The sequence below is a fragment of the Diorhabda sublineata genome, chromosome 2 (genome assembly GCF_026230105.1).
Source record: "Diorhabda sublineata isolate icDioSubl1.1 chromosome 2, icDioSubl1.1, whole genome shotgun sequence".
NCBI classification, from domain to species: domain Eukaryota; kingdom Metazoa; phylum Arthropoda; class Insecta; order Coleoptera; family Chrysomelidae; genus Diorhabda; species Diorhabda sublineata.
Window position 1 is genome coordinate 2,756,082 of NC_079475.1, and position 13,750 is coordinate 2,769,831.

The 13,750-nt window shown below is 35.0% G+C and overlaps 1 protein-coding gene across 1 annotated transcript in view; it reads right to left on the bottom strand.

Moving 5' to 3' along the window:
- LOC130452676 (ATP-binding cassette sub-family C member 10) overlaps positions 1-13,750 on the bottom strand; it is a 176,970-nt gene that overhangs the window by 133,433 nt on the left and 29,787 nt on the right. Inside the window, exons 9-10 of the mRNA XM_056792064.1 lie at positions 8,554-8,805; positions 2,793-2,910 (exon numbers count right to left, since the gene is read on the bottom strand). Of these exons, the coding sequence (XP_056648042.1) occupies positions 2,793-2,910; positions 8,554-8,805 (370 nt within the window). The remainder of the gene's footprint in view (positions 1-2,792; positions 2,911-8,553; positions 8,806-13,750) is intronic.

The following is a 13,750-nucleotide window of genomic DNA, read 5'->3' on the forward strand; positions in this document are numbered from 1 at the left end:
CATTATTCCTGGTTGATTCCTTTTCTTCTTTGTGTTTTTGTTTCCATACTTGGTAAGCCCAGGTCTGTGGAATCTATTTCTTTTTCCACAATGTTATCTTCTTCTGTAACGTCGTGGAGCAACTACCCTACGTAAATCAAGAAAATTTCTAAGAGATAGAAATCTCTACCACAAAATGTAATTATTTATTGTGACAGTTTTGTACTTTTCTTGGTAATTCAAGATTCTCTGTACTTTTTGAGATTTCATGACCTATTACAGATTCGTTGTCAAATCTGAGTTTGATCAAATGAAACAATCAGTAAAGTATACATCTAATATGATTGGAAACTTTAAACATAAAAACAAGATGTGAGTAGTGTGATACAAGTTTTTGTACTCCCCTTTCAAGGAACGTTGCCACCTGTACAATGATCCTAGAGTCCTTATCTCTGATGTAGCTCGATAACCGTTAAAGGAGAGTCTTCAAATACTGGAAAAAATAGAAGTAACTAGCAGTGTGGTGGTCTGGAGGATATCCAGCTCCATAGGAGCTCTTTGAACCGTTGAACTTGCGTTGAGCTTCTCACCAGTCATCAATGCAAGAGGAGGGAATACACGTTATTAGTGTCAAGTTTTTTCATTTTGTTCGTTCCATATCTTCCCTAACAAAATATTGAATTTCGCCCAAAATGTTAATTGGTTGCTTTTTTCAGAATAAATCCAAGATTTAAATCAAATAAATCGAATAAATCCAAGATAAAAATGCATTTTTTTTAGTATAGAGTATCACATTCAGCTTACAAAAGCACATGCAATGATGTACAGTTTGCGAATACTGATTTCAATTTTTTGGTCGCCAGTGTATGTTAATGGTTGTAGAACAAAGTTTAATCGAATAATAAAAAACACTTTTCATATTTCCATTTCTGATAGCAGTTATCTTTGAATGACTTTATATAAATAAATATTAAATGCAGCAGTATTTTCTTTTAATTTCAAATAGTCGTTGGTAGTTGCATAATTAGATAGGTCGTCAAAGCTTTTGCTAAATTATAGCTAATAATAGTAAAAATATCAATGGGAAATTAATTTTCCATCAAACAGTTCTAATATCAATGTATAAAACTTCACAAGCCCTCGACAGCGAAATAAATAAATCAAAAATAATATTTAATTGAAACATAATCTGCGGGGATTTTTTGCAAAACTTTCAACCACTTTATCTTTAAAATTATTGAGGTTTTTATTTATTATAGATCTGTGTACACTCATCATGGCCAGACCTTATGCTATAGTGCTTCTTAGCCGGGTTTTTAGTCTTCTGAGGCTGCTAAAGAATCGCTCTACTGTACAGGTCGTGCATGGGAAAGCGATCAAAATTTTTAATGCTTTTTCCGTTTAGGGAAAGAAGGAGTAGTTTCTTTTAGGATATCAACAACTGTTAGATTCGTTAGATTAAGCCTATCGTGCCACAATTACTGCCAAAGTTCGATTTCATTCTTTATGTTCGATAAATCATAAAACTGGGCAATAGATCATCTTTTCCATCTGGGTGTGCGATAATGCGAATTATGGCGTGTCTTCTTCAGCAAAACGTACTTTAAGGGAGGTGGTAATTGAATCCAAGTATCAGCAACAACAGCAGCTTTCTTTATAATTTCGTCTGTCACTTTTTCCGGATTTTCGCGGTGGTTTTTAATTAAAAGTAAAATCCTTTTAAGGTGTTCCGAGGCTTTGATCACGTCCAAAGCTACAAAGTTTATAGTATCTTTGGTAGATCATTGATAACTAGATTCAGTTTGTGGAACAAGCAATGAAAGTAGAGGGCTTTGGAGTACTTTTTGCGTAAGATCCCTTGTACCTCTTCGCCTGACAACTATCAAAATCAAAACCAGAAACTCATCTATACTATGTGCAATCGATTTCGCATCCAAATCTTTTAGCTCAATGAATCCGACAAACATTTCTTGGACTTCCTGTGTGTGTTTCATCATGTTTCATCAAAATATCGCATCCCAATCGATAGTTGTTCAGTGCCAGAAATATTAACTGTTTTATCTGCTAGCACACTACATGCTGCTGCTTCTTAGTAGCTTAAGACCGCTTCCTCAAATACCAATAATTTCATTTTGAATATCCACTGAACGGTAGCTTACATTCTTTTTCCCTTTTTCAATGTGTTAAAATCAAATCTCCCGCGTCAATTCGCAGCCTGTATAAATCCTCGAGTATACCTTCACCATAATGTTTACCTTTCAGTGCTAAGTCGTGTGACTTGATGCAGGTAATAATATAATTTTGCGACGTTCTTCAATAATTTCCTGGGAATATTTATTCAGTTGCTAGTCCAGGCACACCTTCGGGAAAAGCAGCTTTCAATTCCTCCTTAGGGAAATGCGTTTCAACGTGCTTTTTGCACTGCTCGTGAATATCTTTGAACTTACGAAAGGGCCTTATTGTAAATGATCCCAATATGCCTTTAAATGAATTTGGATTTGGTAGTAACAACGTACAATATTTACAAAATGCTAGTTTTTGGCGCCTGGAATATACCAACCATGTAGTGCACACACACACACACACACACACACACACACACACACACACACACACACACACACACACCATATATACGTACATATCTTTACACTGTTTAATGGTCTTGCATACATAAAGCTTTAATTTGTCATACGATGCAGAATTTATTAATATGTAAGGAAGTCAATTGCTCGCACGGAATTAGGACTTAACGACGTCATTGAACTAAGCGTATTATGTCATATTTGTAGGGACTTTAAAAATCCATTTACCTGCTTCGAGATTTTTCACCGCAATAGTGCCACTTTCTTTCGAGAGTTCTCCTAAAATGGAAGAAATAAGTGTAGATTTTCCACAACCAACAGAACCTATGACTCCAATAAATTCTCCCTAAAATAAATGTTGTCTTACTTTTTAAATACTACATTTTCTAAGCACTAATTTATATAAGGTATTTATTCCGCCTGCATGATCGCGGTTGAATTGAGTAGCCCTGTGACTACGTTGCCGGTCCCATGCCCGATAAAAGGAGGAGGGTTCATGGGTCAGGCCAGCTCCCTGCTCAAAGTAAAAAACAACAGCAGCAAGCTCACAGAGCCGAAGCTGTGCATTGGACAAAGACGGATGTAAAGATGACGAACCATGCATGAAAAAGGAAAACGAGATGGAAAGAGAGAAATGTACTTCGCTTCACTACTTGGAACATAAGAACACTTAGCAACAAGGAACAAGAAGTTGCTAAAGAGCTCCAGGATAACCACATGGAGATCTGTGCACCACAAGAGACAAAGAAAAAAGGATTTAAGGAGATTAAATAATCGTATAAAGAGGAGTAGACAAAAATGAACGAGCAAAGGAAGGAAAAGCAGCTGCAATACAAAAAAAAAAATATCAAGGACAATAACACATTATATTATACTGACATTATAATAATGTCAGTATAATAGTTCTTAAACTCAAACAGTTCAGTTGAGATACTATCGGAGAATCAATCGTATAGGCAACGAAATAATTCCAGGTGTAAAACAACGATTTCAGAGATTAAGAGGTGATTATCACAAAATAAACTACAAGTATACGTTCAGATATACCAGACTACAACAATCGACTACATCTACCTAACTACGACTACCTAACCTAACAGGTTGGTACATCCGACACAAATAAGATATAAGAACCCCAAACTCGGCTGATGTGGGCAGCGATCACAGATTACTACTATTAGAAATTGAAATTGGAATAAAAGTGAAAAATAAGGAAAAATTAGAACCAGAGACACAAACGCAAAAAAAATGTTGAATCACTTTGAGATATTAGTATAAAAGTACTTTACCAAAAAAGACTACAGGGGAAAGTTGGTAAGAGCCCAATAAGCGGAGCAGAATGAGTGAATGACAGCTGAGAAAAACTAAAACGGAACATAATAGAAGTTGCAACAGAAGCCCTTGGCACCCGAAATGTAAAACAACAAAAACACGGTCCCAATAAAACCCCATGGTTCTGCAACGAAGTCAAAAAACAATGTATAAAAAAAAAGAAGATTTATCTAAAACACATGACAACAAAAACGCCGGAAGACTACGATAACTATAAGAGGGGAAGAAACGACACCAATATACTAGGCAGAAAAAGAACAGTATTGGGAAGCATTTTAGAAAAAAATGACTTTTATTGTCTCCAAAAACAGATGTGGAGATTCATCAGAACTCAGAGAAAAGAAGCAAGTGAATATATTATCTCAAAGCATATAACGAAGGAAACTTGGGTCCAATATCTTGAAGAATTGTATAAAAAAGAAGATACAGAAAGCATACCGGATACTCCAGAAATCACAACTAAGTAGCTGACATAGAAGAAAGAGATATAGAAACTGCATTAATGAAATTTAAGAACAGTCCAGGCCCAGGCGGCATTCCGAATGAACTTCTTAAATACGGGGGGAGAAGCCTGACACAGCAGCTAACAGCTATAACTCGCAAAATCCTATTACATCAAAAAATTCCGGATGAATGGCGCCTAAGTACAACAATTTCAGTGTTGAAAAAAAGGAGACAAAAAGATACACGTAAACTACCGATGCATAAACCTTCTAAATACAACCTTGAAGCTAGTAACAAATATCATGACAAACAAAATAAATGATTGAGCGATGAACAGCAAGGATTCAGAACAGGAAGATCTTGTACAGATGCGATATTTGTCCTGCGACAAATAACTGAAAAATCCATCGAGTACAACAAACTGTTTTTATAGGGCTGGAAAAGGCGTTTGGCCGAATACAACTGGAGGATATGGTACACCTTCTATACAACAGACAAATCCCATATAACATCATAAAACCTATCGAAAATATTTACCAGAGAAACAAAATACAGGCCAAATCAATGGCATACCCACCGAAGAAATTCCTGTAAACAATGGTATTCGACAAGGAGATCTTCTTAGGCCCGTATTGTTCAATATCATTATGGACGAAGTAATAAAAAGCACTCGTTACCTGAAAGGGTATTAAATGGGGAACAAAGACGTCAATATCCTATGCTATGCAGATGATGCTGTTCTGATTGCAGAAAACGAAGATGACTTACAGAGAGATTACTATTCAAATTCAATGCAACGGCAAAAAGTTCAAAAATAAAGATATCTGCATCAAAAACGAAATGCACGACCCCTATCAGATGCAAACTGGTAGATGATGAAATTATACAACAAGAGATGAAATTTAAATATCTAGGCATAGAAATATCAAGATAGAATCGATACAATCGAGACCAAATCCCGAATTTACAAGGCTGTCATTCGGCCTATATTAACATACAAAGAGAAATCCAGACCAGACACATCGAACACAAAGAGGATATTAGAAACCACCGAAATGAAAATGGTGCGCAGGATCGCTGGAAAACTTTTTGACAGGAGAGAAGCGAGGACATAGGAAAAACATGTAAGATTTACAACGTAAACGAATGGATATTGGGAAGAAAGATAGAGTGGAACGAACACATAGATCGAGTAAATGATAACAGAATAGTGAAAATATCTAGAAATAAGTCGCTGTTGGGGCGCCGAAGCGTTGGAAGACCCCGCAAGAGATGGAGCGACAACCTCTGTAATAATTAAACGGCCGAGGATACGAGGAAAAACAAGCATATTGCTTACATTAATTGGTAATGAGTCAATCAATGATATATTCCTTCAAACCAGAGAGTTATAACAAAAAAAACGTACGAGGATGTATTGATATCTAGTTAGCCTAGACCAGTTCCATGCGTAAACAAAATATTGCGTTACCATAGGAACGAAAAATAACATAAGTAACTTATAAAATAAGTGTCAGCATAAAGTTTGACGTCAAGAAATAAACCAGAGTTACGCAATAAATTGAAAGAAAAAAGAGGTCCACCAAAATTGTGAAAATCGAAAAATTGGAGTATCGATCCATCATCAAGTACCTGTATTTAAAAGGGTTAAGAGGTAAGCAAATTTACGCTTAATATATACTTAATACCCTTGGTCATCAATATCCTTTGTATGCGACCGTGAAAAATTAGACTGCAAGCTTCAAAAGAGGTAAATTTTCCATTGAAGATAATGACCGATCGGGAAGGCGGCCAGTTACTGTGTCAGTCCCCGAAAATATCAATGCAGTTCATAATATGATTTTATCAGACCGTCGAATGTGACTAAAACGGATATCTGAAGTACTGAATATTTCATACGAACGAGTTCATCATATAGTTCACGTCAATTTGGACATAAGAAAAATTGCTACCAAATTGGATCCCCAAATGATTGAATGTTGAAAAAAAGAAGGCAAGGGTAGAAACATCGCTTTCGATCTGTGCTCGATTTGAAAACGATGTAGATTTCTTAAACCGAATTGTTACTATGGATGAGACTTGAGTACATTTCTACGATCCAGAAACAAAGCAACAATCGATGGAATGGCGACACTCTGGTTCTCCAAGACCAAAGAAGTTTCGTGTTCAAAAATCTGCTGGAAAAGTTCTTGCTTCAGATTTTTGGGATTGCCATGGAGTAATCATGATTGATTTTTTGAATAAGGGTAGAACAACAACTGGAGATTCGACATTAATGACCACTCTACAGGAAAATTTTGATGAGAAAAGACGCGGAAAGTTATCCAAAGGTGTTTTGTTTTTGCAGGACAACGCCACTGCACACAAATCTCATGTTGCCATGCAAAAAATGCGTGATTGGAGGTTTAAATTACTAGAACACCCTCCTTATTCGCCAGATTTGGCTCCGTTCGACTATCTTTTCTCGCAGGTTCGCTGTAATAAATGTATCCAATTAAGAGGAGAATATGTTGAGTCATAAAATATTTTGACATTGAAATTTTGTTTGGGTCTATAGTAGGCTAAAAATTTTTCAATATATCCTCGTATTTCTCGTCCACGTTCTCGTAAATGGTACCTCTTATTCACAACAATCGCGACGTTTTAAATTTTTTTTCAGAACAAAGATTATAACCGGGTATATGGACAATGGATTCACGATTTTGAACCGGAAAATAATACTAAGAAAAAGGAGTTTTGTGTGCGCGAAAAATTTATTGTACATTAAATGATACCTACTCCTCTTAAATAGAAAAGGAGGATTTTGTTTTGTCGAAAAACCCCGTAACACTTTGTATACGCTTGCTCCTATTAAAAAAGGGATCCAAGTAAAATTTGTTGGAAGTAGGGTGTTGAATCAATTTACTACGTCAAATAGGAGGGTTTCAATTAAAAACAAGTGTCTCCCGGGCCACCCTGAACATCAAAATTAAAATTTGAATACAGAGATTGAATCCTCGTTAAAAAACAATAGGAATTTGCATTTATTTTTTTTTTTCGTATATCTAAAAGTCTGATTTTAACATGACAACGTCTAATAATTGTTTGGTGTTTCGTCTCAGTGTGCGTTGGTGTGTTGTATTCTAGTGTGAATGGGTTTGGATAAAAAATGTCGAACTATTGAACTATTGGAGAAATTTTTTTTTTATTTGTTTTGGTCTAAAGCTACCTCACATATGTCAAAAAATATATTTGAAATACTAGTAGAATTCTTGCATTTCGCAGACAAGGATTTGTGCCCTGATGGAGAAAAATTACAAAAAAATTTAATTTTGGTGGATATATTGACCGCAAATTTTAAAACTGTTAAATTGTCAGATGAGCATGTGTATAGATGAAAAAATGGCGTCACTTAATGGCGTACTTAATGGAAAGATTATCGTGAGGTTTCAATGCAGATTACAAACCACAGAGACATATTGATCACCATCACTGGCAGAAATGAAGATCATCAGAAACCTCAAGCAGTTATAGAAATAATAAAACCAAAGGATTTATAGATGTTTCAGATCAACTTTCATCCTACTCGACATTAATTAGGTGGAAGCCTAATGTGGATCAAAACAATTGCAGTTTAATTGATAACCGGGACAGCGCTTGTAAATGCTCATTATGTTTACAATACTTAATTTCCTGCTAAGAAAATGGGTATAAGTCAATTCAAAGAAAATATAAGTATTCAACTGCTATTAATGTATAACAATCTTCCAGACTATATCACAACACGAGAAGAAGAATAGATGCGTGAGTTATCATCATTGAAATAGAGCAGCTCAACGGCAAACATATAGTATAAGAAAAACCAATCAAGTCTCACCCAAGTGCCAATATTGTCCTGAAAAATAACTGTTTAGAATTCATCTTTTAAAAGAAAAAAATTTATTTTTCATTTCTTATATTCTTGGTATATTTTTCAATTTGTTTATTTGTATACTAAAATTGATGTATATTTTTGATTTTTTTCTAAAAAGTTACATCCAGAACGAAAGCATTATTAAAAATCCTCGCAAATTTTCAAGACCAAACCATAACCATACCAACATAAGTCCCTTAACAAAATAACGAAAAGGCCTGGCATACACGTGGACTAATGTAAAGACAAAGGGGGTATACTTAAGTATACACGTGGCAGTAAAAGTCAGAATTTATCAATAAAACCATAAATCTTCCTTACCTTCTTAATCTTCAAATTTATATCTACTAATTTAAAAATAACTTTGTCCGTTGTTTCACTGGCTGAAGATTGTTCATGTTCACTTATAATTGGAACAGTGACAGTTTTTGTCATTTTACCTTTTTCTTTTGAAATTTTTATAGAGGCTACCGCCTGTTCCCATTCAAAAGTACCATTAATAATCACATTATCGGTATTTCCTTCATCTAGAGCAGATTGATCATAGATTTTATCAAGATCCATGAAAGGAAGCTAAAAATAAACAGTGATCACGGATTAATTGAATTTTGCGAATTTTGAAATTTTAATTTCGTAGTAGAACATTCTAAATACTTTGCGAGTGATACAGCATTAAAAAATACATACAACCCCAAATTTTTAATCCTCTACGATCAACCCCTATTTTTTATTTGTTTATTATAAACTTTGATTTTTTTGGCAAGATTTTTATTCTTTTTTGTCATGGCTTAAAATAAAAAATATTATATTACTCTAAATTTTTCACCCTTATACGGTCAAGCCCTATTTTTCCATAGCGGTTTTTTAATTTTTTAATTATATCCACAAATCCGCAATAGGATTGCAAGATGGCAATGGACTATAATAATTGTAGTATCATAAATTCTAATTTTATAATTTCAATTTCCTTTTTGTATCGATCGTAGTAGCAGTGACTGTTATACGTATCATTTTGATTTTTCTGTGCAACTCTCATTTAATTTTACTCTCATCGTAAATGTATCATTAAGTTACAGTGCAATACGTATTTATTAATAAGTGAAAATACAGTTTTTACTCTCATGTGAATTAACACGTGTTGTGACCTCCTGCTAACAATAGCCATTATCTTACCTGTACTTATTGTACTTACATTTTTTTGAGAAAAATTTTAAATCAAAACAGAAACATGATCAGTTTGTTGTCAAAGAAATGGACACACGAGATGTCCTGGATTGGAGAGGAGCTACTCACCTTCAATATGATACATCGGGAGAAAGAATAGTGTGGGCTAATGTTATTATGTTTGAGGTTCGGAAGGATACAGGAAACTCTGTGTTTTACAAAACATCTTATGAATAAAAAGACATCATTTAATTTGGATGACAAGAAAGTAAAGAAAAGAGGAGGCTCTATAACAATCATTCCCAGAGGTTTATCGTCCAAAATCACTTCAAATACCTAGACCAACTTAGACCAACGTCGAGGAAAGTGAAATCAAAGTAATGTGTTGCCTCTTCAGTAAACAATGACACACTCAACACTCCAACTCTTGGAGTCAAACAAGCATACCCAATTCCCCCAGGTATTACTGTTTTGAAGAAAGCGGATCTATTGAGTTTGTGCATAGAGAACCTCATTTCACGTATATACCATTCTTTTTTCGAAAATTTGTGAACTTTCACTGTTGGTGAAGTCGACGAACAATCTGAAGACGACTAATTCAACAAACTAAAATCTTGTATACAAAAAAATTGTAGCCTAATCTTACAATTTTATTAAAAAAATCTTGCCTTTTTTAATTCTTTGACGTAAGGATACTATTATAGGATTATAATAGTCCTATAAGAAATTAGCATAAATCAAAAATGTTATGTAAAAGTTTTAGTGCAATACAGTAACATAACAAACAAATAATAACAATGCAAAATCATTTTTTTATATATCTGGGCAATACTGTAACAACTCGAAGTAGAGTTATTGTAATAATTATTTTAAACTTAATTCTTAGAAATGATTTATGTGTAATTTTTGTGAATCTCACCGATTAAATAAGATTGAATAAGATAAGAAACTGACAACAAACCGTTGAGCAAAATCATCAGTCCTAATACCAAATATCCTGACTGACGATACATTTTTTACGTATGCAACATATCTTTCTGCGTTCAACTACAATGTAGTATTCAAGAGCGGTCGTCTAAATGCCAACGCAGATGGTTTTTCCAGAGCTTTGGTGCATCGGGCAACAATTTCAACCGACGCAGCCCTCAATCTTGGAATTTCTAACATTTGCATGGCTAACGTCAATCAAATTTCATCTCAAATTGTGAATGCCGAAACCATCAAAACTGCTTCATTCTCTGATCGTGAAATTTAAAAGATAATTGCTGAAATCGATCCAACATTGGCATGTGAATACACTGTTGAAGATGGTATATTGTTCGAATTGTCGTTCCGAAATCTCTACAAAAGGCAATCTTGGATGAAATTCATCGGACTCATTAGGTACAACTAAAATGAAACAATTAGCCCTTCGACATGTGTACTGGCAAGGACATTGATCGTCTTCCACGAACCAAACATAAAACCAGCCCCCCTAAAGCACATGGCATGAACCAGAATCAAATTGGCAGCGTATTTATATCGATTACGCTGGCCCGTTTCATTGTAACCCATTTCTTATTGTGATCGATGCTAAGTCAAGATGGGCGGAAGTAAAACTTTGTGAATACTATGCCAACAACCGGAATCTCGGCACCATTCTCAAGAAGCTCGGAAGACTTCACTACATCGTTCAGATCGATGATCAACAAGTGGAGATAAATTGACCTGCTTCGGCGTTCAGAAATTCCACTTTGCCCCTGAACCAGAAGGAGATATCTCGACTGCTCTTTCTCCTCTAAACCTACATGACTTTCAACCTATTCATGATCCAGACTCTGACCGTAGTCAACGGGGGATACCTTTAAGTTCCGACTTCAACACCAAAGGTTCCAGTTGTAGGGGCCGCTCCAGAGCCTCCCACTACTGATATCAGGCGATCCAACCGTCCTCCCAAAACGTCCTCTTACTTGAAAGATTATATAATGTCTTAGTAAGCGTGGAAGACTGTTGGGACTGTCATGAAGAAAGAAGTGTCATCGTGAAATTAGTACTACTAGAATTACCTCATTTTTTTCAAGTTGTCTAACCTTGCGTCAGATATAAAAACTACTGTCAATGAAATCAGTGTTCGTCCAATTTCATTGTTGTGTTCGTCTACACCTTAATAAAAACAAAACCTTATGAATGATTGGTTTTGAAATGTGATAGTTTAGCACTAGGGCAGCGATTTGGTTTATATAAAATTTTTGAATCTTTTCTCGATTTTATATTCTCTCTTCACCTTAACCACCTCAAAATTTCTCCTTTCCCATTTCTGATATTGTCTACTATTTTTCTATTGTATATACAGCATTGCATAGGCTGAAATACCGTCCTGCTTAACACCTCTTAAGGATGTTTTTCGATTTTCATTTTTTTGCATGGTTTCCATCAATTTCACCTCACAAACTTGTCCAATTATTTCAGCTGGTCGCCTTAAATCGATACAGTCACTTCCACGTAATCGAGTTCCTCAACCTTCCTGATGATTCTGAATACGTATAGGGGACTGAATCTAGATTTGCTAATAAAACGAAGTATTGTTGAGAATTGATCAAACAGCTGACCCGACCTATCCCAGCCTTGACCCTATACTTACCTCACATTATTTTGTTTTATATAGAATCAAAGTTGGTAACCATGTTCATGTTAATTTTTAATTTACTTTAATTTCAAGAATTGTTAAGTATTGAGCAACAATCCGACGATTATTCAGCAAGAGTTTTGTTGATCAAAACAAGTATTATCAATCGATTCAAAAGGTATGTTCATTTCGTATCAAATTAAGCTTTATTTTTGTATTCAAATCTTGTCGCCACATGCCAAAACTTTGTTCATTAATTTTTTATCACAGAATTGTAAACAAGCCAATAGGTTGTATAAGTTATATAAAGTCCTGAATATTTTTCTTATTAAATTTGTAAAAGTTACGATACTGATTTTTGTGTACATTGACAGGTACTTTTTCAAACTTTGTTCAATAAACTGAACATTTTGTCAACTTTGGACTTCATCATTTCTCAACTAAGAACCCAAACCCACTGAAAATAACAACAGCTATATAGGTTGTTGAATTGGTTAGATTCTTCTTTCCACTGTAATTTCACCTTTGATGGTCTTGTTTGAAAAATCAAAGAGGGAGAATCGGTTTGACTATAATAACTGCACACGACAGGATGAAGTTGATATATTGAATTTTAGAAAAAGGAGAAAGTTATATTTCTCTCCATATCCCGATGTAGATATTGCATCTGATCATAATCCACTGATTGCGAATATAAAACTTCGTCCTTCAACGATCAAGAAAACAGCTAATAACAAATACATGCACACGAGGAAACTAGTGAGAGACGAACATCTTAAAGCAACTTATAGTAGACATATCAACCAGAACCTAAGAAAGATAGAACAAGATCATCAGGACATAGAAGGAAAAATAAAGACAGCTATAACCGAGGCTAATGCTGAAGTCGCAAATAATATAAAAAGAACCAATAAAATGTAGACTATACAAAACCCAACAAAACCAACAGAAATACAAATGATAAGAACAAAAATTAAGCTAGCAAAGGAAAACTGGATAAAGGACCGTTGCGAAGAATTAGAACTCTTACAAACGAGGGGCGATAGCTTAGAACCACACAAATAGGTAAAAGAGATCTCGCGAAATATCAAACCACCCGCCTAAAAAATGACCAAAATGATTTTATAAATACCCAGGAGGAACTGGCCAAGACATGGGGGGATTACGCTTCATCTCTATTTAGTGATGACAGACCAAAACATCCTAGCATAAGCCTACCCACTGAAAAATTATCCGGCCGTCCCATTATCCGAAGTGAGATAGAACACGCGATAAAAGTAACAAAGCTGGGTAAAGCTACTGGACCAGATGACAGCTATAAATCTGTTAGACGATAACATTGACATGTTGGTAAACCTTTTCAAAGACATCTATAGCACGGGTTACTTAACTTTTATAATAATATATAAAGACATCAAAAGCGGTATTTGTATTTTACAAAGATCATCGACTGATTAGTTTGATGAGTCATATACTCAAACTATTCCTCCGTATCGTTCACACAAGGATGTTCAGAAAGTTAGAAGAACTAAGTAGAGTGACCCAGTTTGGTATGGGTGCACGCGAAGCAGTTTTTTGCCTAAATATCCTCTTTCAAAACTGCATTGACCAATGAAAATACGTTTACATCGATTACGAGACGGCGTTTGATACCGTCAAACATGACACTATGATAAAAACGCTGCAGAGCGTCAGCATCGACAACAGAGATATAAGAATTATTCAAAACCTCTACTGGAACCAGAAAGC